General features: G+C 42.3%; 2 protein-coding genes and 1 non-coding gene across 3 annotated transcripts; all 3 read right to left on the reverse strand.

The window, feature by feature from the left end:
* Window positions 1-2,170: 2,170 nt before the first annotated feature.
* RPS20 (ribosomal protein S20) lies at window positions 2,171-5,388 on the reverse strand. Its single transcript, XM_068396226.1, has 4 exons — window positions 5,116-5,388; window positions 3,616-3,715; window positions 2,790-2,863; window positions 2,171-2,394 (listed from the first exon to the last, which is right to left on the reverse strand). The coding sequence occupies exons 1-4, from the start codon at window positions 5,116-5,118 to the stop codon at window positions 2,212-2,214; spliced, it is 360 nt and encodes a 119-aa protein (XP_068252327.1). The 5' UTR covers window positions 5,119-5,388; the 3' UTR covers window positions 2,171-2,211.
* Window positions 2,942-3,006, reverse strand: LOC137661672 (small nucleolar RNA U54). Its single transcript, XR_011047896.1, has one exon. It is a non-coding gene; the product is annotated as a small nucleolar RNA U54 (small nucleolar RNA).
* A 17,712-nt stretch (window positions 5,389-23,100) lies between the features above and the next one.
* Window positions 23,101-24,159, reverse strand: MOS (MOS proto-oncogene, serine/threonine kinase). Its single transcript, XM_068397177.1, is given in 8 exon segments — window positions 23,101-23,288; window positions 23,291-23,513; window positions 23,515-23,577; window positions 23,579-23,608; window positions 23,610-23,678; window positions 23,680-23,733; window positions 23,736-24,083; window positions 24,085-24,159. Coding segments are annotated over 8 exon segments (1,050 nt in total).
* Between the last annotated feature and the right edge of the window lie 560 nt (window positions 24,160-24,719).

The following is a 24,719-nucleotide window of genomic DNA, read 5'->3' on the forward strand; positions in this document are numbered from 1 at the left end:
GTGACGGACAGGCCCGTGCGGGCACAGGCGCGGCTCCCTCCGCCCGGCAGAGGGCGCCGCCGCACAGCGCAAAGCAGCCGCGGCGCCGCCAGCCCCAGAGCCGCTACCGGCGGGGGGGACACGGGGGGGGGCGGCTGCAGCGTGTGGTGGTGGCGCAGGATTTATTTATCGCTCCTCGTAAGGCACGGGGAAAGAAGAAGCTTCAACGAAGGGAGGCGGCGCCGAGAGCGGCGGCTTGGCGGCCAGAGGAGGGTGTCTTGCCTGACGGAGCGCGCGCTGGGGCGGGGGGGGGGAGACGCGGATACCTAAATATTTCTGTCAAAACAGTTATATAAAGTTATTGCGCGCGTTACGTAAGCGCTTCGACACCACGCGGTGTTGTCGTAAACGGAGTAGAAAACAAATCGCCAAAACGTTCAGGTTACACAAAGCCAGAACACGAGGGACAGGGCGGGTGAGCGGCTCCCCGCTGAGGGACCCGAGGCCCCTCGCCTCCCGCAGGCAAGGGGGCTGCTGCTCCGGCGGAGAGTGGGAAACCTTCCTGCATGAGCCTGGATACTCGAGAGTTGGGAAGGAGTGTTATTTCTATGAACTACGAGACCCAGACGCAAGGTAAAGCTGTGTTTCTCTCTAAGCTGGAGGCAGGTGTAAAAGAAACACACTCCAAAAACAAGTTTTCTGTGGTCTTCTAAGAGCCACAGCTGCTTAAAGTACATAGATGGGACTTTAGGTATGCTTAAGGGGCACCGTGTAAGTCAGACGTACAGCTAGCTGTAAGCTGATAAAAAGCTATTTCATAGCAATAGGTTTTGACCAACAGGGAAGACCAAAGACACAAATGATACCAAAGCCAAGGCACAAAGGTCAGTCAGCCTCAGCTAGTAACACTTCTCATCTGTTACTTGTTCATCCCTTTATCCCCTTCTAATCTGCCTGCTATCACAAAGTCAAGTTCTTACCATGCTTTTCAGGGCACCCCATAAAATACAAATAATTTAAAAAATAAGGCTGTAAGTATTTGTCAGGCAACTCATTACCAGAACTGACTTTTAGGAAGACACGATTTTTTTTCCTCTGCTCACACAGTTTGAGATGTTTCCCAAGGAAGCAGGCTTGTTGCAACTTGTGTGCAACTAAAAACACAACTAAATTTCTCACCTCTCCCTTCTACCAAAGCTCTTCCGCCTGCTAACTAGAGGGACAGAATCCTTCTAAGGCTTTACATTTAATGAAATTAAGACAAGTGGGCAGATGAAGGACCCTTGAATCCCTTCAGTAAGAAAGCTCCAGCTCTGGCCACTGCTTTAGGTCTTAACAAATGTAAATGGGACCTCAAGCTCCACACTTCTGCTTGCTTAATTAGAATTCAAGTTCTCTCCTATGCTTGAAGCAGAAGCAGCAGCTCAATCTTAAATGGATGAAATGAAACAGTGTTCTTTCATTTAACTCAGGGCTTTCTCTTGTTGGTTTAAGAATTAATCATAGTTCCTTTAAGGATTAGTTTGCAGAAGAAAAAAACACCATCAAACTTGAGAGGCCTAAGCAGCAGCAACGAAAATGGCTCGTTTATTGCTTTACATACGAAGCTTACCTTTAGTATTACCTTTAATTTTCAAATCTATGGAAATGTAAACCTAGAAAGAGAACTAGAGATTTCCACAGCTTAGTTTTATGACTCTATGTGCAAGTGTACAGAAAGAACTTGCTAAATTCAGCTCATTCACCACAAATTATGAAATTTTATAACATCCTCAGGATCCTTTGACTGTGAAAAGCATGGGGAAAAAAAACACGTAAGCTAAGCGTTAGTTCAGCCTTGCATAGCAAAAACTAAGAATTGAAAACTTGGTAATTTACCTAAACATCAATTTTAATGCTACTGCTTGTCTGGGTATAGACTAAGATTTCAGCCAAAGTTAAATCCTTTATGGAAAATATGTTAATAATTTAAGTGCTGCACATCCATACAGTCACCAACCTCCAGTGAAACTATGATGCCCAAGTTTCATCATCCTGATGTTTACAAACTGGCATATTCTTCCTTAAATATCATAAATATCATATAATCCTCTCACACAGCATTTTGATTACGATCTCTGTTGTCCTTCTTCATGGAAATCATCACAGGGCTACCCAAGACTCTTGGCACGCATAGGAAAACAAACAGTGATCAAAATTTGTAAATCAACTTTATTCAACGATGACCATCATTTAGGCATCGGCAATAGTAACTTCAACTTCTACACCTGGTTCAATGCTGATGGAAGTGATCTGCTTCACGATCTCAGAAGGGCTGTGTAAGTCAATGAGCCGCTTATGGATACGCATTTGGAAACGATCCCAGGTCTTGGAACCTTCACCACAAGGCGTCTTCCTGGTAGTGATTCGCAGAGTCTGAAGAAAAATCATCAATACAGGATATTTAGTTGATGCGTAATCTACAATCAGATCAATCTACCTAAAAATACTGTATGGTATCTAAGATATATTCTACTGATGTTAACACTCCTTCCCTATATTCAATATAATTTTAAAAAAAAATTCACGACTAAAATAAATCAAAGGACAGAAAAGCCCCTTCCATGTCCAACAAGTTTTGCACTAAACAGTTGTCCAAGCGTCGAAGCAACTTGTGAAGTCACTATCTGTGTACATTGGGTCACCCTCAATTTAGTAGTACTGCTTGCTTTTAATATCAACTTTTTTTTTTTTTAAAAAAAAAAAGACGTTTTAAGTGCACATTTGCAGAAAAAAACACACTTTTAAGACCGGAAAACAGTGTTACGTACCTTGGTGGGCATGCGAACAGGTCCTTTCACCTTCAGGTTTTTTTCCTTAGCACCTCTGATCAAGTCAGCACAGACTGAAAATAAAATACAAAATACCTCAGGTTGAGGAATATTTTTTTGCTTGTTTTCTTAAGTGAAGATTTCAAACAAGAAGTTGGCTCAGAATAGCGTATGAAGTGATCATTGCCATTCATTTTAAGGGTTATCCTCATAGCCAACCACATAAAAGTGGAAGCGTTTAGCCATAGTTAGCAAAATCATGTTACAACAGCAGGCAAAAGCAATCACTACAAGTTTAAGCTGTATTTAAGCTGTTATCAGCGTGAAGATCCTGCATCAAACAGTGATTCTACAACATTTACATTATATGATTAAAACACTGGCAAAGCCAGTTCCTAAACAAGATTAAATAATTTCTTAAAGAACATTAAAACTTCTAGATGAAACTCTTCATAACGAGACTGACAAAATATCAGTCAAGAAACTGGTGCTTTTCAGTTCTTATACATTCAAATAGCGACAACTAAAACCCCACGACAACTAAAGGGAAGAAGCTGCTCTCTCTTTAGTCATTATGACGTGAAGTTTTCAGCATGATGAAAAACCCCAAACACTAGCTTCCATTAAAAATTAAATTAGAATCTACTTGTCAGCATATGAAGCACTTTGGGCTGACTTTGCTAACCAAGTCACATACAAACAGGCAAACGCTAACATCTTTAATTACAACTGGTTTCAATACATTCTATTTTGCAATACATCATATCATATATATCATTCCTTACTTAACAAGCTACCCCAGCGAAAAAAAAAAAGTATCACTCACCCTTCTCAAGTGATTTTACATTGCGACTTGTCAAAGTAATTCTAATGCGGTGAATTGCTACCTCTTGTTCCACAGGTGCTTTGCCAGTATCTTTAAATGCCTAAAATGTTGAAGTTACAAATATCAGACACTAGAGTCACCACCAACTAATACTATCCGCAGCCTCTTAAAAACAGACTCCTAGAGCATAGCAGCCTCCCAGTACCTGAAGGGAGCCTACAGGAAAGAGGGAGAGGGGCTTTTTACAAGGGCATGTAGTGATAGGACGAGAGGGAATGGTTTTAAACTGGAAGAGGGTAGATTTAGATTAGATATTAGGAAGAAATTCTTTACTGTGAGGGTGGTGAGACACTGGAACAGGCTGCCCAGAGAAGTTGTGGATGCCCCCTCCCTGGCAGTGTTTAAGGCCAGGCTGGATGATGCTTTGAGCAACCTCGTCTAGTGGAAAGGTGTCCCTGCCTGTGGCAGCGGGGTTGGAACTAGATGATCTTTAAGGTCCCTTCCAACCCAAACCATTCTATGATTCTATAAAGAACTATTTAGCTATGGGACTATTTTATTCCACTGACTAGATGACATGTCCAAAGGGTACGGTGGCACGGAAGAAATGGTGGGAACAGAAAAGAAGGGCAAAGTCCTAACTGCTTTGAGGAAGAGCAATTTTTTAAGTGTCTAATTGCACCTCACGGTGGGAAGCTGCAAGAACATCCCTCCCTGGTTTGCCTATACATAGCAGGCTGTGCAGTCACTAACCCTCATACCAATAGAACGGCAACAGCGAGAACAAAAAGGGGCATCTGGCCAGAAAGACTAATTCGGCCACTCGGGTAACTGATTTGAAGAGCTGATGCAATTTAACGCTTGCAAATAACCGGGCATTAACGTGGACCAAGTGAATTGATGAAGGAAAACAAAAAAAAAGTGAAAATACGGAGGAAGAAAAGTCTTTAAAAAAGCGGCTGAAACACGGTATTATATTAACTGACGCACACTCCCCTGATAAAGCCGATTTTAAGGAGAACCGCACGAGGCCTTGTCACCGCCACTCACGCCAGGCCGAGGTCGCCTCCTCTCCGCCCGCGCTTCCCCGCGGGCAGCGGCGGCCCCGTCGCCACAGACGCCGCTCCCGAAAGGGAGCTCTGCCAGGGTGATGCGCCACGGCCGCCGCGGCCTGGGCTGCCGGACCGCCCTCCCCGCAGGCCGGCCTTCGGGGGGAGCCGGCACAAGGCCCCGGCCTGCGCGCGCCGCTCCCGCGCCCCTTACTGCGAGGGGCTCAGGGAAGGGGCTCCAAAGCCGCCCCAGCAGCAGGGGATCCTTCACACACTCCCCCGAGTACGCGCAGCCCTGCTCCGGGGCCGAGGCCCAGGCCGCAGCCGGCACCGGCGGAGCACACGCGGCCGCCCGGGCCTGGCGGCCACGCGGCGCTGCCGGCGGCGAGAGGCGGCGGCCCCTTCCCCCCACCCCCCTTCCCCCCCGCTCCCCGGCGCCCCCCCGCCTCACCATGGCGGCAGCGGGGCCTTCCTGACCGACTTATTCCCGGGCGAGGGGCAGCGCAGGGCCCAGCGAACAGCGGTGAGCCAGGAGGCTGCGGCGCCTGGTTGCTGCGCGGGGAGAAGAGAGAGCGGTGGCGGCCGGGCGCTTATATAGCGAGCGGCACCGCCTCCATCCGGGCGCTGCGGGACCTTTCACCCGCCCGTCCAGGGCCCGGAAGCACCAGAGAGGGGGAGCTGGACCGGTGATGTCCTCCCGCGCGGCAGCGGGACTCCAGCCGCCAGCCGCGACGCTGGCGGCGGGTAAAGAGGGGAGAAGGGGCGGGGCTCGGCGGTAGTAAGGGCCTGAGCCGGCCGAGGGCTGAGCTCCGGGACCCGCCACGGGACGTGCCGAGCCGGCCGGTCTCCGCGGGTAGAGCGGTTCGGGGGCTGCTGTGCCCCCTGCACCGGGCCCGGCCGGCGCCCTGTGGGGCTCAGCGCCGGTCCCCCTCGGGCCCCGTGGGCGTCTTGCGCGCCCAGTTGCCTGTACCGCTAGACTTGGGCTTTCTGCTGGGGGCAGTGCTGGGGTTTGATACACAAGCGAGTCTATCGCTTTCAGTGACTGCGGGCCCGTTCCCGTCTAAGCCTTTTTTTTTTATTGTAGTCATTACTGAAGGTGGGAGGTGCAAGAACAGAAGCTTTAAGTAAAAATGCTTGTTTCAGTCTTTCTTAAATTTAAGAATTTAAATCAGTTTTTTTTATCGAAGTCCCTTTATTGATTTGGATTGGGTATTGGAGGGATGTTTTTTAATGAGAACAGTCATGGATTTGGCCTGGACACTGGCAGCTGTCAGTCCCAAAACAAGCATTTTGCTGAGAGCGTACCTGTTTCTAGCTACATCACTGACAAATTTATTGAACTGGAGAAACAGATGTTGTAGGTTATGACATGATGGTCTGTAGTAAGGTCACTGTGATTATCTTTTAAAAATAGTACTTTAATTCTAGTTTGGGATTTTGTCCAGTAATCACAGACATGTTTAATGTTAGCAAAGTTCCTGCCACCTTTGGAAGCTTAGTAATTACTACAGTTATTCAAAAAAGCCTGCTTAGTGTTTTAATATGAACTTACTTTCAGCTGTTACACTGCACTTAATATAATTAATATAATTTTTTCCCCTACCAAATGCTTTATAGGTCTTTATATGGTCCTTAAACCTCATGTGATGGAGTTAACTTTTGTATGCCAATTATTCCATTGTGATGCTCAATTTTAGACTTGTTTTCACTTTGATTATTTGTACTTGCTATTTGAAATCTCTGGTTTACTAATAACTTCTTTGGAGTATTCTGATAAAGCAGTTCCAATAAACATGGATACAGAAGTTGTCATCCTGTTGCTGCTCCCTGCAATGAAGCTATGTCTTTTGCCAATCGAGATCAGTACTTGAAAAATCTGTTTTGGTGATAGTCCTGTTTCTCTGGCCTCTTCTTCCCTGCAATGAAAGCAGCGTTTGGTTCTGGTGGTTTGTTTTCTGAGCCGTTTAACAACTATATTAACAATTTTGAACTCACTTACGCATAAGGAACCCATGTTTACTCTGTTTTCAGCTATTCCAACTACTTCCTGAGGAAGTTTTCCATCTATAAGTGTTTTATATTCATAACTCTTAAATACATGACCTCACACTGATCATGCTGAAACACTTAATTTTCCAGTAATACAGATGGATCCCAATCAGCAATCTTGCTACATTATTTACTTAGAGCTTTTATGAATGTTCTTAGTAAACTTTATTTCCAGATAAAATATTGAGTAGCTTGCTGCCAAGAACTAATTCCTGTGGGATTCAATTAGAAACGTCTGACTGATTCCTCATTGATGACACGGACCTGTAACCTTAGTTTTAATTTACTTACTATGAACTATATGTGCACAACTATGCCAGTTTGTGTCCTACTGAACAAGTCAATGTACAAATGTATTATATTAACACTGTTCCTATTGTCTATCAAATGTATGCTGTAATTCCCTGAGGAAAAAAGTCAGCCTGAAAAGACATACAGATTTTCCGTACAATTAAGCTGTGTAACTTCAGTAGAATTTCCTCATTTATTTCTTGTTCCTATATCAAGAAGTCAGGAGTTTTTTTCCCCTCAGGATGAATGCAAGGTTGACAGTAAGTTCCTAAATTTGTTCCTTTCTTACTTTTTTTTCTGGGTATTGGCACCATCTCAGCTTTCTTTGAGATTTTTTTTTTTTTTCTGAGCCTCCCCAGATTTCTCAAAGGTTATGGAAAATCCACATTAAGAGCACAGAAGTCTCCTTTGCCAGCTCTTAAAATTCTTGGATGCAAACGGTCTGGAGCTCCTGATTTAAAAACAGCCTTACTACTGTTCCTATGTTTAAGGCTTTCCTTAGCTATTGTTAGAATTTTCTGATACATGTTGTTTTTCTCCAGATAAATTTCTGTTCCACATTTGTGAACTTCCTGCTTTCTCTGAAATACACTATTTAAAAAAAATACTCCTTCATGTATTCACATGAGTAAATATCCATTGTAAATACAACTTTTTGCTTACCTTCTGAATATTTTGTCTTTCTTGGCTTCTAATTCATATTTTACATTATGCCTGGTTTTCCTTTGGTTACATATTGGTTTTAATGTAAGTTTTTTGTCCCTAGCTAATGCTGGCTTTAGTTACGAGATTGCGAGTTTGAACTTAAAATACACTGTTGGCATATGCTTTTTAGATGAAGCTTCCAGAAGTGTTTTCCTCATGTCACGTAATTAAGAAGATAAATGATTAAGAAGCAAGACATGCTTTTAACATAACTGAGTAGTCTGTAGCAGAAACAACTTAATACCTAATTTCATGATTTGTCATGCAGAATATTGTTCCATGTGCATTCATGACACTTTTTGGCTTTATTTTATTTTTTATAGATTACTGGGGTTTTTTTCTCCCTTCCTTTGACCAGTTTGTCCTTCAGAAACAGTCCTGAGTAACAAACTGAATATTTTATTATCCGTGTATTTTCTACTAGCTTATAGTAAAACCAGTTAGATTCAATTTATGCTTCCAAATTAGTAATTCAGTTCCTATTAATTAAATATGTATGTGTAGGGAGTTAGGTTCTTGTCAGGTTTTTGGTCATTTACTTAATTTTATCCTGATCATCTTTACTTTGTTCTAAACGAATGGTCACCCGATTTTTTAGCTCCTTAATGCCATTGCATTTAATCTTGCTAAGTTTTTCCTGGGAAGGTTTTTTTTTTCCTCTGTGACAGGCTAAATTATACAGGTTTTTTATCCAGAAAAGATGCCCCAGTGTTCTACAAAACTAAATCCATTTAGTCTCGATGTCAATTAACCTTCTGTCTTCCTTTGTTCATATGACAAAAAGGATCTTTGAGGAGATCTCCTAGATGTTCTTGTAGTGCTAGAGCAGTCATAATTCAAGAGTAGATCCTGGTATGAATCTGCCTACGTGAAGAGTTAAGTGAATGAGCATGTGCCTGCTGTCACTCAGCGTCTTCTAAAGTATTGTAATAACTTCTCAAAATGAAGGCTTGTGCTGTCTTCTGGTGAATGCTGAACTCTGATGCACTTTTGCGTGGTTCAAAGGACAGACGTATTCCCCAGGCTTTGCAAATTGGCCTGTGAACACCATTTATTCTTTTGAGCAGATTTATTCTACTTATTTTGCACAGGTGGCCTGTGGATGGGTTTGGCAGGGCTCACAGTAGCTTCCTTAAATCTGCTTTGTCATTTTTCATAGTGATTATTTGATGTGGGCAGCTACCTGGCTTATGCCAGCCTAATGCCTCTAGTCTTTGCTTTCACTGGTGATTAACATATTGCCAAAATATATACCTATTTACTTGTAAATCAGTTCCTTCTCCAAGGTCTTTGAGATCTGAATACACTTTTAAAAGATTTTGTTTGAACTTCTGGTCATAAAATACCTGTGAAGCAGGATCATACTCAAGGCTTCTCAGGAAATCCACAGGTGGTGGAGTACCTAAACCAGTCAGCAGCAATCCAATTAAAGGTATTTTCAAGCCTTTTAAGAAGGGCTTCAGCATCTGCTTGGTCTTAATTGTAGGTATCTGCTGATCCTCTTCTGTTAACTTGAAGTTACTCAGTTGTATCATGTCTCAGAACTCTCCTCCAAGTTCTTTGCTCAGCAGTTAGGTATTACCTGTTAATATCCCTTTGTCCTTCTAGGTTTTGAATATCTGTATTTAGTGTGTCTGCAGGTGCCTCAGCTATTGAAACTTCAGAAAACCCACTGGAACTGAAAATATTCCCTTTTTAAAGATTGATTTGTGTAGCTGGGTTGTTGCTAACTGGCAACTAATGTTCTCTGCAGGTAGCAGATGAACAGAACGTACAGTGGGTGAGCACCAGTCTGCAGCTGGAGCTCTCATATTGCACCTAGCCTGTCCATTTTACATTCTCTAAATTTTCATGCCAATTCTGGCATAAAGCTCACCATATAAAAATGCAACCCCCCTCAAAATACTAGTCTCTCTTTACCTTAAGAATTTCTCATGTAACCATGGAAAACATGAACTAGATCCATGACTCAGAAAAAGAGCAATTGTGCTTTGATGGAGTCCTTTACTGTTGACAAATGTTGCTGCAAGTATTGATTGTTGAGCGACTTTTTCAAGTGGGCAACATAAACTTCATAGTTATCACCACAAGCTCTTTCCTTCTAAATATGTACTTTACGCCTGACAGATAATATACTTGGCTTCTAGTATCATTGACTTGGTTAGAGCAAAACTTCTCTTTTGTCAGCCTGTTTTGCCTTGTTCTTCTGACACGCATCACAGTGACAAAAAATACGTAGCTGCTAATATGCTAGAGCATTTCTAGTGACGCCGAATCTGTGATACATCACTGCAGTATGTGTTTGAACACTCAGGATTGAAACAGGATTGTACATCTGGGCTGCTTTCAGGAGGATATTATTTGAATTTGTCCTGCTCTAGTTCATTCTTAAGACTTTTTTTTTCAAATTGATGAATTATGTCTTCTCTGCTTGTCTGGAAGAACGTTTGTTGCCTCTCCACTCCTTGCTCTGCAGGTGTGATGCTTCTGTCAAATTTGTAATAATGAAACGGCAACTTTTTGCAGAGAATAACTGTGCAACTCACATAGACTTGATAGCACCAAGGTGGTTTATTGATTAGCAACATGAATCAGTGAACTGTATATTGTGGATCAGTATTGGCAATAAAACAGACATCACCATACTAGATGCTTACAAAGTGTTAATAAGCACCTACGAATTTGTTACATACCCTTCTACAGCTGATCCCACTTACGTATTCACACAGCTCTATATCCACATCCCCTCTCTTGCAAGAACTGTGAGTTATAAATGCACACTCCCAATTTTGGGAGTGCAGATTCTCCGTTTCTAGATCCTTCATGTTGGAGATGTGGGCACATGTACCTGTGCAGCTAATCCACATGCCAGTGAAAGCGTACCCTGTGAGTTCCCATACCCACTCCTGAGAGGTGGGTCCCTGCTGCTGCGCCTCATCCTGTCAGTTCCCCAGCCTGCACCAGGAGTGGGGTGTCAGCTACTTACCATGTCCAAGGGGGAGGATGCTGTCAGGCCTTAGAAGTAATAACACCTGCTGCTCTGGTACTGCTTTCCAACCCCAAGGTTTCTTCTAACAGTTACAAATTCTTTATGCCACTTTTTAAGCTAACTTTTCTCAAAAGGCTCTCGGTAATCTAATCCCCTGGTTACTGTTTAATCTGGGTGATCATTGTCGTAAGCAAGCTTTGTTATTGTTAATTTCCTCTCAGTGTTATCAGGTTTTGGGCAAACATCCTCTCAGAACATGCCGATTTGGGTATTCTGTTCGCACAGACTATTTACACTCACATTCCTACTGTATCATCTGTTATCCAGGTCACATTACCAAGAGGGGGGCATGCAATTCCTGTTCAAAAAATCACCAGCATCAGTCCAGTGAAAGCAGAACTAGTGGACACACAAACAAAACTGGTATTTTTGCATCCAGTTTTCATTTTGGAAATCGCCTTGGAAGGATTCATGTGTGGAAAGGTTAATCAAGTATAAAAAATATATTCCGAACTACACAAATCTCTCCCATCCAGATTTGGCCACTTGAGGCAGCACTGCTTGGCACTGTTTGTCATAATCTGTTTTACTTTTAAAACAGACAGTTCAAGAAGACAGCAGTAGCTTGTAGCACATGTTGAAAAGCTGTATCTATTGAAATAATATCCACGGGACTCTTTGAACATAGCAAGCTGTTTTAACAACTGAGTTAGAAATGGCTTCTGGGCTGTGGGTTGGTTTGCTGCACTTACCTTGCTGGCTCCTCTACAGGCGGGCGCTTTGTACTCAGAGCGTTTAGGAAGCAGCGGTATGTGCTGGTGCGTATGAACTCTCGCAATACTGTGCTAATAAAGACTTTGGAGTTGTCTTTCCTCCTTATGCCAGCCTCCTGCAAAGACTTTGTGGGAAGCTACCAGCAGCAGGGTGTTTTCATGGTTGGATGTCTGTCCTTGAGGAAGAAAAAGCTGATTAATTTTACAGCAATTATATTTATCAATATATGTAGTCCACATATGTTTTTGCCCACAATCCTCTGTCTACTGTTTTAGAGCCCAGTTGTGAAGTCACTGATCACATTTTTTTTCTCCCAAAGACCAGTTTAATCTAATGTAATTCTTTGGCGAGACAGAGTAGGAGGGAATTGTTTCACGGTGCTTGTGCTGCCTCGCTATCGGGGAGCAGGGATAATTTAAGGAATGATCCTGACCTCACAACTAGAGGAAAAACTCTTGATAGAAAATGCATCACTGCATCATGTATGTTTTTTTCCTGAGAAGTTTTTCCTCATCCCTTCAAGATTAGTTTCCTCCTTGTGATATTCTTGATCAAACTGGTTTTCAGATGATGAATGTTTGCAAGCACAAAATTGAGCAAATGCTTGCCATAGATGATGAGGAGATTTAAAGCAAGGAGGAATCACCATCTTGATGGTACAGGACTATTAGAGCAGGCTATTAGTTGCAGCTCACAATTTTATCTAGATTACATCCAGGTGACAGATTGACTTCTGTGGGACTAGCAAAGAGATGCTCTTCCCAACCCTGTAGTCCATAAAGAAAGACTGAAGCCAGTTCAGTAATGCTTCTCCTGTTGTGACCTGACCCTGTGTGAACTAGCCAAGTTAAATTACTCAAAACTGGACAGAAACAGGAATAATAACATAAAACTTAGGACCCTGGAACTAAAGGAGATACTGTGGTGTTAAAGATGTGATTTAGAAATAGGAATTATTAGCCGCTGAGGAAATCATTACACTGTGATTGTTCACAACAGCTGGTCGGATCCCCAGCATTACATGAAAGTGATCCAAGAGGTATAGAATATTAAGAAGTTTTGGTTTCAAAGGGCTGCTAACTTCTCTAAAAAGCTAATGTGGCAAAGCGGCAGCTGCAGCTGCAGCCTACTATGAAGAAATTATGAGGTTGTGGTACTGGGGCAGGAACGACAACCACAGAGTCTGTAATGCTATTTCATAGAAGACCCAGCAGTTCTGTTTAAGAGAACAACTTACAGGAGAGTAAAGTAAGTCTATTAAACTTATCTTTCACCTAAATACACAGCAGAAGTTCCTACTTCACTTGTAATGAAAACAGGCTTGTACATGTCCTTTCACACCAGTCTACAAGACATTATTGTTACAAATATGGAATATGGTTTGGTTAGTCTCCCAGGTAATACTATAAAATAGAAAAGTCTTTTTCTCCTGCAATAATCACTTAAATGTTGTAAGAGCAACTACACATAGATGCACGCAATCACACTTCCGACATTCCTACCTCTGTGCACAGTGAAAACTCCAGCAACAGGTTTTCCAATGCAGATCAAGGGGAGCAGTATTGTCTACTGGCTTAAAAGTGAGGAAAATAAGAGGGTTGTTGTCAAGCATTCGATTTTTAAGCAAATAAAATTAATTATTGTGGTATACACAGAAGGTGGTTTTCAGTATGGTAGCTATGCCTCCTGCAAAAATTTCAAGAAATACTAATACTTGTAATTTTTTCAGCATTACAATCTCATGTTTTTCTTTTAAGTTCAAAATACATATATTACAAAATAATCTTTCAGTAATTATGACTGTTGGAAGATGTTTCTGAGAGCACCCAGCAGGTACTTTGTTCTATCAATAGCCCAGTTCCCACACCCTTGCAGCAGGTGTCTTTCCTTTTTGAGAGTCCCTGACGCGTTCAGAGGAAGCACTGCTGCTCATACGCTCTCGTGAAATGTCCCTGGTGTGAGGCAGAGCCAATCGCTTTGTTCTGGCAGGCACAAGTGCTTATGCTAATACCCAGGGACTGATTTTCCTCTTTCCTAAAAAAAACTAACACACCTTTGGTACAGAAAACTGAGCTTTTTACTCTTCAAATCTTCTGTATATAAAAGAAATTTCTTTTCCAGTGAGGAGTCCACCATTACTTATGTACTAGTACATGCTGCTGAATCATTTGTGTTATTAAAAGTATAGCACTAACTAATCACTATTGTAATTAGCACGTAGTGCGATCATCATGAAAAGAAAGAAAAAACTTCACAGGCAGTTTAGGGGCTGGTAATGGTTTGCAGAGCATTTAAAATTAGCCAGTTTTTCATTTTGATGGGCCAGGACAGTTGGGTTTTTGAGGAGCTGAGGTGGGGAGGGAGGGGAAGGCTATGCTTCTGTTAACTAAACAAGAGACTACTATGACCTGGTGGTAATGGGTGACCACTCTGAACTGAATCAGTGGCCTCGTCTAATTTTAAGTACTAGTTGAAGACCCTCAGTCATACAGGGTCCTGACAGTCCCGTGAGCAGGCAGCTCTAGCATACAACACAGAAATTCACGTGCCAGCATAAACTTACATTTCAATGAGAGCTTCACTGATTGAAAGGCTTGTAGCAAATAGGTTTGGTTTTGGGGGTGTCTCCCCTCTCCCTGTTTCTGGCTTGTCTCGTTGCCTTCTCCAGCCACCTTCTTTGTCTCCCTGTGCAAATGGCTCTTGCTATGATTGGTCAGGTAGTGCTAATTTTTATGGTTAGGACACTTTTTCAAATGCTATTTGCAACTCAGTACACAACTTTTTAAATGAACTATGCAAACGTGAAAACTTTTTAAAAAAAAATTAAAGAAATTTATTTCCTCTGAAAGTCAGCTGTTGGCAGGAATAATTAGTTAAATTTTAAGAATATCCTTTTTCTCCCCTTTGAATTAGAAAACATCTAATAGCAATCAATCATTTCACTCCCAAAAGCTATACAAGGACCGACAACTTTAAGGTAGGTCTGGAGAAGTTCTGTCACTTCCTGTATAAAGAGAAATTTGTGTGACATTCATCTACTGGCATGTCAGTGCAATGGTACATTCCTTCAAAAGCTTTGCATGTGGCTTTTGTGTTATCTGCAGAACATTCTAATGGAACTGTTAGATAAGAGAGAAACAAGGATGTGTCCAAAGTATATGATCTCTCTAAACTTACTCTATTATACAATATATACTATTAACTACTATTAAAAGTAATTCCAGCCTCCCCAGCGTATCAATTCCCGTATTTACAGTCAGCTTTTTTACTACGTCTGTTCAGGTGCAACTTTCTATACTCATCTCTGGGGCCAGCTTCATTTGTGCCATATCTGAATCAAAACCCTTTCACCGCTTTTGAAGTAAGTGGTTGAGAAAAATACATGGCTTGAAAATAAAACTGGTTTTCCTTCCACCCTTTCAGGGGGGAGTAACTTAAAAAGAGCTAGACATTTACGTTTCCAATTTGCAGCCTACTTTGCTCTTTGTAGCCTGGCACATGTGCAGTAGAATATTTATTAAGTTATGAATTACCCTATTATCCCAGGTGCCCTGCTAAGGCAAATGCAATCACCTCCCTGCTCTGCTGAACACTCAGGCTATTGAACTTCAGGCTGGGTAGGGAGCGTAACTCAGCCTCGTGCTCGGAGAAGTCCAGGGGCGGATGGTGCCTCCACTATCAAATTGTCCCATGGCATTCTTAGCTGATGGCAGACTGGGATAGATGCCAGTAGACTTTTTTTGTTCCATTTTCCTTCTTTAACTGGTTTTAAGGCTTTTCATTTGACAGGCAGACAAATATTTGGCAGCTGGGTTAACTGAAGCATTGAAAGAGGCTCTTTGAGCACTGCATTAAGGTATTTACAGCAGATAAATGGCTAAAATAAAGTATAAGTAAAATGTTCAAAGTACAGTTAATTTTAAGAACAACCATTTATTTTCTACCCCTATTTTCATCTTTGTTCTGGCAGATAAATTTATAAACAGAGATGCTAATGCTGCAAAAATTGATATACAGTCAAATACTAAGCAACCACCTATGTCCCATTGAATTTACAAATATTTGTGGTATATTCTATAAAACATTTTTTTGTTTTGTTTTCTTTGCTGCAATTATATCTTACCACAGAATAAAGAAGCAACCCATACTTCTTCACACCTACGTCTTCATGCTTCCCATCCCACCTTCGGTATGAAGGATATGCCCACCTCCAAGTTATGTAGTATTTTTATCATTTGAAGATAGTGGTGTTACCTCTTTCTTTCTGGGTTGAGATAAAACATGACACCAAAAAAAAAAAATAAAAAAAAAAATAATATGAAGTAAGTGAGCACAGAAGAAGCCTCCAAGGAAAGAGGTGCAAACAATAGAACAAGCCAGGAGTGAGGTTACAGAGGCTCCTGGTTGGTGGGAAGCCAGAAGCTATGTCAAAGAGAAACAGATAACTGCTCCCTGATTAATTATCAAATATGTTTAACTGTAATACTCCCACCCACTCCACCTCCAAATAAAGAGAGTAGCATCAGAATTGTAGGTTATGCTTACTTTTTCTAAAACTGATTATGAAATGTCCGTTGATATTTCTATTTGGGAACCAAAGACCCTAAACCTTCAGTAACAGCTATAGTAAGTGAAGGGTAATACAGAATGATAAAATTACACTTCCATGACTTTTCTTTTCCTTCTTTCTCTTTCTTCCTAGAAACTGTTTATTACAATTGCATACTTCCCACACTTCTAGCTGTCTTTTCTTGTCTTTCTTATAATCACTTGACTGCTAAAGTAATTGTTACTCTTCACAGAACTCAAGAGAGCACATGGAAGTTACTTTTCATCACGAAGAAAAGCATGAAAAAAATTAATTTTGACCTAAAACCATTTCAGCACTAACTAGTGTTGCCTCTTATTTGGGGATTCAGTTTGAAATAGATAAAATCACATAAAAATCTCTTTCTTAATTGCATCCTGTGAAGTTTTGCACATATGCCCATTTGAGGGAAAAGAGGAGACACCTGGGGGAGGGTGGGGGTGGTGGATGCCATTAGTTATAAAAAAAGAAAAAAAAGCCAGAATTAGAACTTTTAATTCATGCCTTCCCTTAATAGACAATGCTATCTGTAACAAAGCACAAAATATAAAACTCTAGTATGGTTAATATGTCCAGAGCTACTGCTGGTGATGACTAGACATGAGAATGCAAGCCCTTTACAGTATCTTCTTTATGTGTACTTTCTGAAATTAGTAAATGCAGCCAGATTCAGTAGTTAGGTACTGGGAGACTGATGAGAACTAGCTGAGGTTTCCATGCAGGCTGTGGTTACCCCAGACTGCTATGAGGCAGGACCTAACCCACCCGGTTTTGAATAGTTAGCTCTCAGTGCTGCAGACCTGGAAGTCTGAATGGCGGCTTGTGGTACTTACGAACTGCGAACGTAAAACAAACCCAAAAAAAACAGCTCACTTTGAGAAAATGGCCACTGTGACATGGCATCCCAGGGTCCCAGAAATGACACTTAAAGTTGCTGCTATAAAAAACAACCCAAACCTAAACACAAGAATAGTTTAGTTTCCAAGGAAAATAATTATATCAAGCTGTGGAACTTGGTTGGTGGTAAGACATGAGAGATCTGACATTTACCAGTTGGGACAAATGATGCTTTGTTCCTTCCTAAGAGCACAGTCAAGATGCATGGTCACTCTTATTTGAGGAGGTCCAGCCTGTTCTTAGCATCAGATAATTCGTGCACTGAATAGAGCATACCTGGCTGGCAGAGGGCTGGAGGGCACAGCCCAAAGACATATTACAATACCACTGTGCCCAGGCTTAGACTGATGCTGCATCATCTGAATCTGTGCAGTACTGGATCCCATACTTCCGAATTTGCTAGACCCTACAGAGCTGACCAGGACATGAATGCTAGTTCAGCCTTTCAAACTCATGAAGCTTTTATATATACTCTGCCAAGGCATTTAATCCATAGAAAGAAAAAGTGATGTCCCTTTTTGTATTTGGTTGGCTGGATGATTGGGGCAGCCATATAAAGGATCCTCAGCACTGGCTTCACAAGCATTTCACGCTCAGAAAGCATAGCAAGATGTTGATAAACTACAATTACCTGGCTGTAGCACTTTCTCCAGGCCTTTAATAAATTTTCTGCTTAGGCTGATCAAGCTGCTGGTGATCAGTTCCAGGAATGAAGACAATAACTAAAATAGGTGTGAGTAGCCCTTAAGGTTTATCCTGACTTATAACCATGTCTTGCTAACCATCTGGATCTATGCTGGATACATATGTATGGGGAAGGAGAGATAAAGAACAAAACCAGCTTCTAGAAAGACTTAGGGGGAAAACTGGAGGAACGGAATCCCATGAGTTGTAACACAATAGTCTGCAACTGCTCTGCTAGCATCATGTCTCTTCTGCTAATGTTTGATATGGAAGTATGCAAGTGTGACAAAGCTAAAGAGCAACATGCAGCTACACTCATTAGCTTTTACGCCAGCTTTAGAAGCAAGAAGGCATCTTTTAAAAACCTGAAGCCATGTCCGGATGAAGAAAAGAGAAAGGATAAAACCCTAGTGGATTAAATATAAAAATAGGTGGAAAAAAAGCAACGAACATAAACCCCATAATTTTTAATTTTCAGAATATCAAGAACAAGAAATCTGTCAAGCCTCTCTGGTAGATCTACTGATGTCAAGTTTTTAAAAGAAAAAAACAAAACAAAACAAAACCAAACCCCTAACCGCTGAAATCTGATCCCCCCTCAAGACAACAAAGCCATTGCAAAGAATCAAAGTGTGTTCCTTGCATGTATGTTGTCCCTGGAGGAAACACAAAATAGGCTCATGCTAGAAACATTCTTGTAGGAGAACTCAGGAGCTGTCTGAAATTCAAGCATCTGTAAATGTTATTATAATTGCTGAACTTTTGTGGTTGAAGGGACCTCTGGAGATTGTGTAGTCCAATTCCCTGTTCAGAGCAGGGTCAACAGAGCAGCTTGCTCAGTACGATGTCCAGTTATGTTCTGAATATCTCCAAGGACGAAGACTCTTCAGCTTCTCTGGGGCAACCTGTTCCAGTGTTTGACTGTCCTCACAGTAAAATTGTTTTCTCTTGCATTTAAATGGAGTTTCCTGTCCTTCAGTTTGATGTCCATTGTATCTTGTCCTGTCACTGGGCACCACTGAGAAGAGGCTGGCTCCATCTTTACTGCCTCCCATCAGTATTTATACAAACTGATAAGATCCCCTGAGCCTTCTCTTTCCAGGCTGAACAGTCCTGTCCCTCAGCCTCTCCTCATATGCAGAGGTTTCAATCCCCTAATCAGCTTAATGGCCCTTCGCTGCACTCCTGGTCCAGTACATCCATGACTTTCTTGTTCTGGCAGAGTCCTGAGCTGGCCACAGCGCTCCCGATGTGTCTCACCAGGGCTGAGTGAGCAGAGGGGAATAATCACTTCTGGCAATGCTCTGGAAGAGCTGGCAACACCCTTTGTAGTGCACCCCCAGATGCTGTTGGCTGCCTTTGCCTCAAGGGCACATTGCTGGCTCATGTTCAATTTGGTGTCTGCCAGGAGCTCCAGGTCCTTTCCTGCAAAGTTGCTTTCCAGCCTGTCGGCCCCAGCTTGTACTGGTGCATGGGGTTATCCTCCACCAGGTGCCAGACTTCGCAGATTCCGGGCATTGATTCCCATCGGCAGATTTCTCCAGCTTGGTAGGGTCCCTCTGAATACCAGCATAAGTGTCTAAGGTATTGACCACTCCATCCAATTCTGTATCATCTGCAAACTTGCTGAGGGTGCACTCTGTCCCATCATCCAGGTCATTAATGGAGATGTTAACCTGTTACTGGGCCCAGTATTGATCTCTGGGGAACACCACTAGTGACTGGTCTCCCACTGGACTTCATGTCACTGATCACAACCCTTTGAGCCCAGCAGCTCAGCTAGTTTTCGGTTTTCACTATCTAGCCTGTACTTCATCAGTCTCTCTATAAGGATGTAATGGGAAAACAGTGCAAAAAAGCCTCACTAAGGTCAAGATAAGCAACAGGCACTGCTCTCCCGTCATCTCAGCAGCCAGTAAAATCTCATCACAGAAGGCTACCAGGTTGGTCAAGCATGATTTCCTCTTCATAAATCCATGTTGACTACTTCCAATCACCTATTTGTCCTTCATATGCTTGGCAATGGTTTCCGAATTATTTGTTTCATCACTTTCCCAGGGATTAGGTGAGGTTTGACTGGTTGTAGTTTTCCGATCCTTCTTTTTTGGCCATCTTGCAGATAGAGTTAGATGTGCTTTCTTCCAGTCCTCAGGCATCTCTCCTGACCACCATGACCTTCCAAAGATAATCAAGAGTGGCGTCACAATGACATGAGCGAGCTCTGTCAGCATTTGTGAGTGCAACCCCATCAGGTACCATCAACTTGTGTATGTCTTGTTTGTTTGAATGTTCCTTAACCTGATTCTTCTCTACCAACGGTAAGTCTTTCCTTGCTCCACACTTCCCATTGGTCGTCTCAACCCTTGCATGTGTTATTTTTCAAGGTTTGAGTTTAATCAGGAGCTCCTTGTTCATCCTTGGAGGCATTACTTGCCAACCTTTGCTTGATTTCCTGCTCGGTGGGATGGACCAATCTTGAGCATGGAGAAGGCAATCCTTGAAAATCAACCAGGTGTCCCTGGGCCTCTCTTCTCCTCCAGGACCATGTACTATGGAAGTCTTTAAGAAATAACTTTCCTAATTACATGATTGACATCTGTAGAAGAAACATTAGCAGATACTCTATTAAAGGAATTAACAGACACATAGATATGATTGTTAAAAGGAGCCAATATTGCTTTGGTTGGAAGGAGTTGTGCTTCACCAATTGTGTTGAATTGTATTGGAATTCTTTAGGAGCACCAACAGCATACAGATAAGGAGCGGGCTGATATGTTCCCTTTGGGTTTTCTAAAGGTATTTGAAAAAATCCTTCATTGCAAACTTTTTAAAGGTACTAAGCAGCCGTGTTTAGGAGAGAAAATCCTGGGCTAGATAAGTCAAAAGATAGGAGCAGAGGGTAAAAGTAAAGTGTCAGTTCTCTCAACTAGAGAAAGTGCCTACTGGTGTTTCACAGGGTCCTGTGCTGCTCAGCACATCCATAAATGAAGTGCAGGAGGGTGAGCCATAAGATAAACAAATTTCCTCACGGTGGAGTTATTTAGGACATTGAGTGCGAGGGCTAGCTACAAACTGGCAGAAGGAAATTCAAGGTAGATTGATGTGAAGCAAACAGGCAAAATAATCCTCATCACAGAGAACCATGGATTCTGAGCTATCAGGCCTGAGATGTTTCTCGATTGTTATTAACTGAAAGCTCATTAGCAATGAAAAAGAAGCAAATCAAATCTTAGAAGTTACTAAAAAATAAGAGATCATCATTATGACAGCAGATTACGATGTGCCTACATCTCAAGTGGTGTGCAGAGTTCTCATTCCCTCTCAAAAGAGAATCCAGGAAAATTGACAGAGACATCTGCAGAGCTGATTACACTTCAAGAGTAGGTCTCGGCCATCCAGTATTCTTCTGTCAAGTATAACAGAGAATTTGAAGGGTGCTTGCTTTTTCACAGAGACTCAAGTAGCACTTACTGATGCTGAAGTATCATTAAGCACAAAATATCAGAGTTTCTAGAAGTTTAGGCAACAAGCTACCTTAGATCAGCAAAATAAATACAACACACAGAGCATCTAGGAACTACTAAAAAACTTTAATTCATTTTTTATTATCTTTATTTTGAAGACTGGAGAAACATTGCTATGTAAAGCTTGATGTTAAGATGAGGCATGCCAGTGGCTTTATCTGACATTTTATCTTACATGCCCTCAGCTAATCATTTTAAAAGGTAACTGGTTTATTGTGATAACTTCTGTATTTCTTGTTTATTAAAAGAAGTTATGCAACACAAAAACCCCACAAGTTCTGGTTCTATAGCATAACTATTTTGACAGAGAAAATACAGGAAATCTATTCCAGAATTTACCTTAGGTTTTTTTGATTCCAGCCAGCATTTTACACTTAAGGGGGACAGAAGAACAAGAAATAGTTAAGCTTAGGTATGCTTTCTAAACCATTAATTTCAATGATCAGCCCAAATACCATAAAGACCTACAGAATCATCTCAAATTCACATAGTTGTTCATTTCCAGGATTTCAACGGGGCTAAGAACAGATGTGTGCCAGAAATCAGGAAACTGGCTCAATTCATTTGGGATTTTTTTTCCAGAATGGAAGCAAGGAGGACGAATGTGGGAAAGAAGAAAAACAATTTGACTGCAAACATCACTCCTTTCTCCTGTCTTAAAAAGAAGCAGAGTCTTTGAGCAGAATGGCAGTATCAGCTACAGCAGTCAGATCGTTGTAGCTCCAGATAAGGGCTGAGATCTCGACAGATTTATAATTATCAGTTCTGATAAATCAGAGATCAGAGCTCTTTATCTTCGGCATCGCCTACAGCACTTCCTTTCCCAGACACATTACAACCAGATTAGGAAAGACAGTAGATAAGGCATAAGCAGCTCAGAGGATAGTTTAATAGTGTATGCTTTGAGCACCTGCAGAGTATCATTAATACTGCTTTAAGCAGTCTTCCTTTTTAGTACCTCCAGTATCTTGTCTAATACTGGCCCCATGCATTACAAAGGGTTAATTCCTCCCTTACCCTGATTTATGAGGTTTTTGTATCTATACATGTCCCTTCATGTTTTCCAAATTATTTTTTTTTAAACTCCCCCTGTACCTCCAAAACCTGGGAACCTTCTATTCCACACAAGATGCTTTTATAATACTTCAGATACTAAAGTTTACAATATTCCAACTAACAAGTTGCAACTAACACACATGGTAGCATGGAGGTCTTCTAAAAGCACAGGTTGTTAATGTATTTTCTTACTCTAAATAGCCTTAGACTGACAAAAAGGTTCCTTATTTCAATGGGGAGATTGGGTTAGTTCACATTTTGCCATTTCAGAAACAGCATACTTACTGAAACACACCTAAAAAGTATGCTGAAAAAATAGCATATTTCCTGAAGTACACCTAAGAACAAGAAAAAACCCCACTGACACTCTGTATTTATTTTTTCTGCACTCATTGGTTTGTGATGCATACTCATCCTTGGTAAATGAAGAGGAAAAGCTCTAATGCACAAACCTAGCTAGCGTAAAGAACTACTCATATCTGACATTTTGGGAAATACCAAAGGTATTACATACAAAGAAGCTTCAAAAAGCAGCCTTTTTTTTGTACTTTACCTACTTGAAAACAACTATTTTTTCTGCACGTCACATTCCCCAGTTTCTTCTGAGCAGGCAGCCACACAACAGATCAACCAGAAAGTCACGTTTTCCAATGTCTTCATCCTTGCCTCTATCCCTCCCATGGTAAACCCCACAGTTTTGTTAAATGTCTTTATTTACAATCTTATAACAAAGCAGTTTCTTTTTTTTTTTTCTTTTTTTAGTATAAAAACAGCAACAAAGCCTTTAGATCACAGGGACCTAAACTCATTATGTACAGAGGAAAGGCTGAGGGAAAGAAAAGTCAACAATAAAAGAAATGGTAAGAGCCCAGAGTTTTGCTAGAGGATGCCCTTGAGGGCCCTGAGGCTGGGAAGCAGCTGGGCTGCGCTCAGGCGCTCCTCCACATTGGCCTTCCAGCAGCAGCTAATAATGCTCTGGAGTCTCTGGCCCACTGGTGACTCGTGGAAAACAGTAGCAGCCAGCGAAGGGCGTAAGTTATAGGCGACCACAGCGTAGAGCACATACGCCGCTCACCCAGGTAGGGCTGCTCGCGCATGACGATTTGCCAGAGGGTGATAGCGAATGAGTAGATGTCTGCTTTTGCAGTAACCCTCTCCCCCTTGAGGAGCTCAGGGGCACGGTGTGTGTACGTGCCCCCTTGCTGGAAAACATGGGGACTCTGGGACAAGCCCTCCTCCAGTTTCTGGGAGCACCCAAAGTCTCCAATCTTGCACACTCCCTGCTCAGTGATGGAATATGTTTGCAGGCTTCAGGTCCAAGTGCACAACGCCCTGTGAGTGAAGAAAGGCTAAGCCAGGTCATAATGTCACAAGAATAGCACACAGTCCTCTTCCATGCTCAGGGCCTTCCTTCCACATCCTCCTTCCTCATCCTCGCCCTGTCTCCACACATCACCCAGTGCCATAAATTACATGGTGCAGGGTGATGTTGCCCACATTACTCCATAATGATGGTTGCCCAGGCTGTTCTGGCTGGCTGGGGCACACGTGCTGGCAGCCACCACACGTACCACATTATCGTGCTGTAGCCAGGCTACGTTCAGCTCAGCCCAGAAGCTCTGTCGTGATGCCAGCCGGTTTTTGCTGCTCTTCTTCACCTGCTTCACAGCCACAGTTGCACCGTGGTAGGTGGCTTTGTAGACAGAACCGAAGCCCCCAGAGCCTAGGGGCTGCAGGAGGCAGAGCTGATCCCAGTCGATGGAGCACCAGGCCAGGCGTGGAGGCAAGCGGCGAGTCCTGACTGAAGGAGTTGTCCCCCAAGAAGTTTTTGCTGTCTTTGCAGAGATAACTAAGGGGCTGCTTGCAGGGTCGTCAAATCCACAGGATGGGGAAAACCTCCAAAGGAAGGAAAACATTAAGAGGAATGGGTGATGGCATAATAAGATGGAGAAAAACACCACCGGCAGCTACTAAGACAGAGACTGGAAAGTTTCTCTGACAGAAAGGGCTCTGAAGTGGCTCCCAAAGCCTTTTATCCTCTCTTCACCCATTCTCCTCCACCCCCAAATGAACTGCATCTGTCACAACTCGCTGAACCCAATCAGGGCTCACCGGGAAAACATTCTTCTCCAACCCTGAATGTAAATCTGTCTAGAAAGCCAAGGCAAATGGAATTTGAAGCTAAAATATATTAACTCAGTTTATGCAATTTCACTAGGTCTTGCTAATCTCACGAGCGCAAAGAAGATGTTTCTCGCCCCATGGAATGCCTCTGTAGCAAAATGCCCAGGAGTAAATGAAGCCATGATTGGTGAATGCATTTCACTGTGGCTCCAGGCAGGAATGATCATCATCAGATGCATTAAACAGCTCAAAGTCAGTGTCAGAGGAAGCAGCTGAATGGCGAGTGCTAGCATTTAGTGAGGCTATGGCAGGCATAACTAAATATAAAAGTGTGTTTGTAGAAACCTGCCACTTAAACATGACTGGGACAAGGG

This window comes from Nyctibius grandis, chromosome 3 (genome assembly GCF_013368605.1).
Source record: "Nyctibius grandis isolate bNycGra1 chromosome 3, bNycGra1.pri, whole genome shotgun sequence".
NCBI lineage: Eukaryota > Metazoa > Chordata > Aves > Nyctibiiformes > Nyctibiidae > Nyctibius > Nyctibius grandis.

Excerpts from the sequence above, each read along its gene's own strand:
- RPS20 (XM_068396226.1), bottom strand. Across the intron at positions 2,864-3,615 it reads TGTAAAATCACTTGAGAAGG|TCTGTGCTGACTTGATCAGA; the intron begins GTGAGTGATACT and ends TTTTATTTTCAG. Across the intron at positions 2,395-2,789 it reads CTGTTCGCATGCCCACCAAG|ACTCTGCGAATCACTACCAG; the intron begins GTACGTAACACT and ends ATTTTTCTTCAG.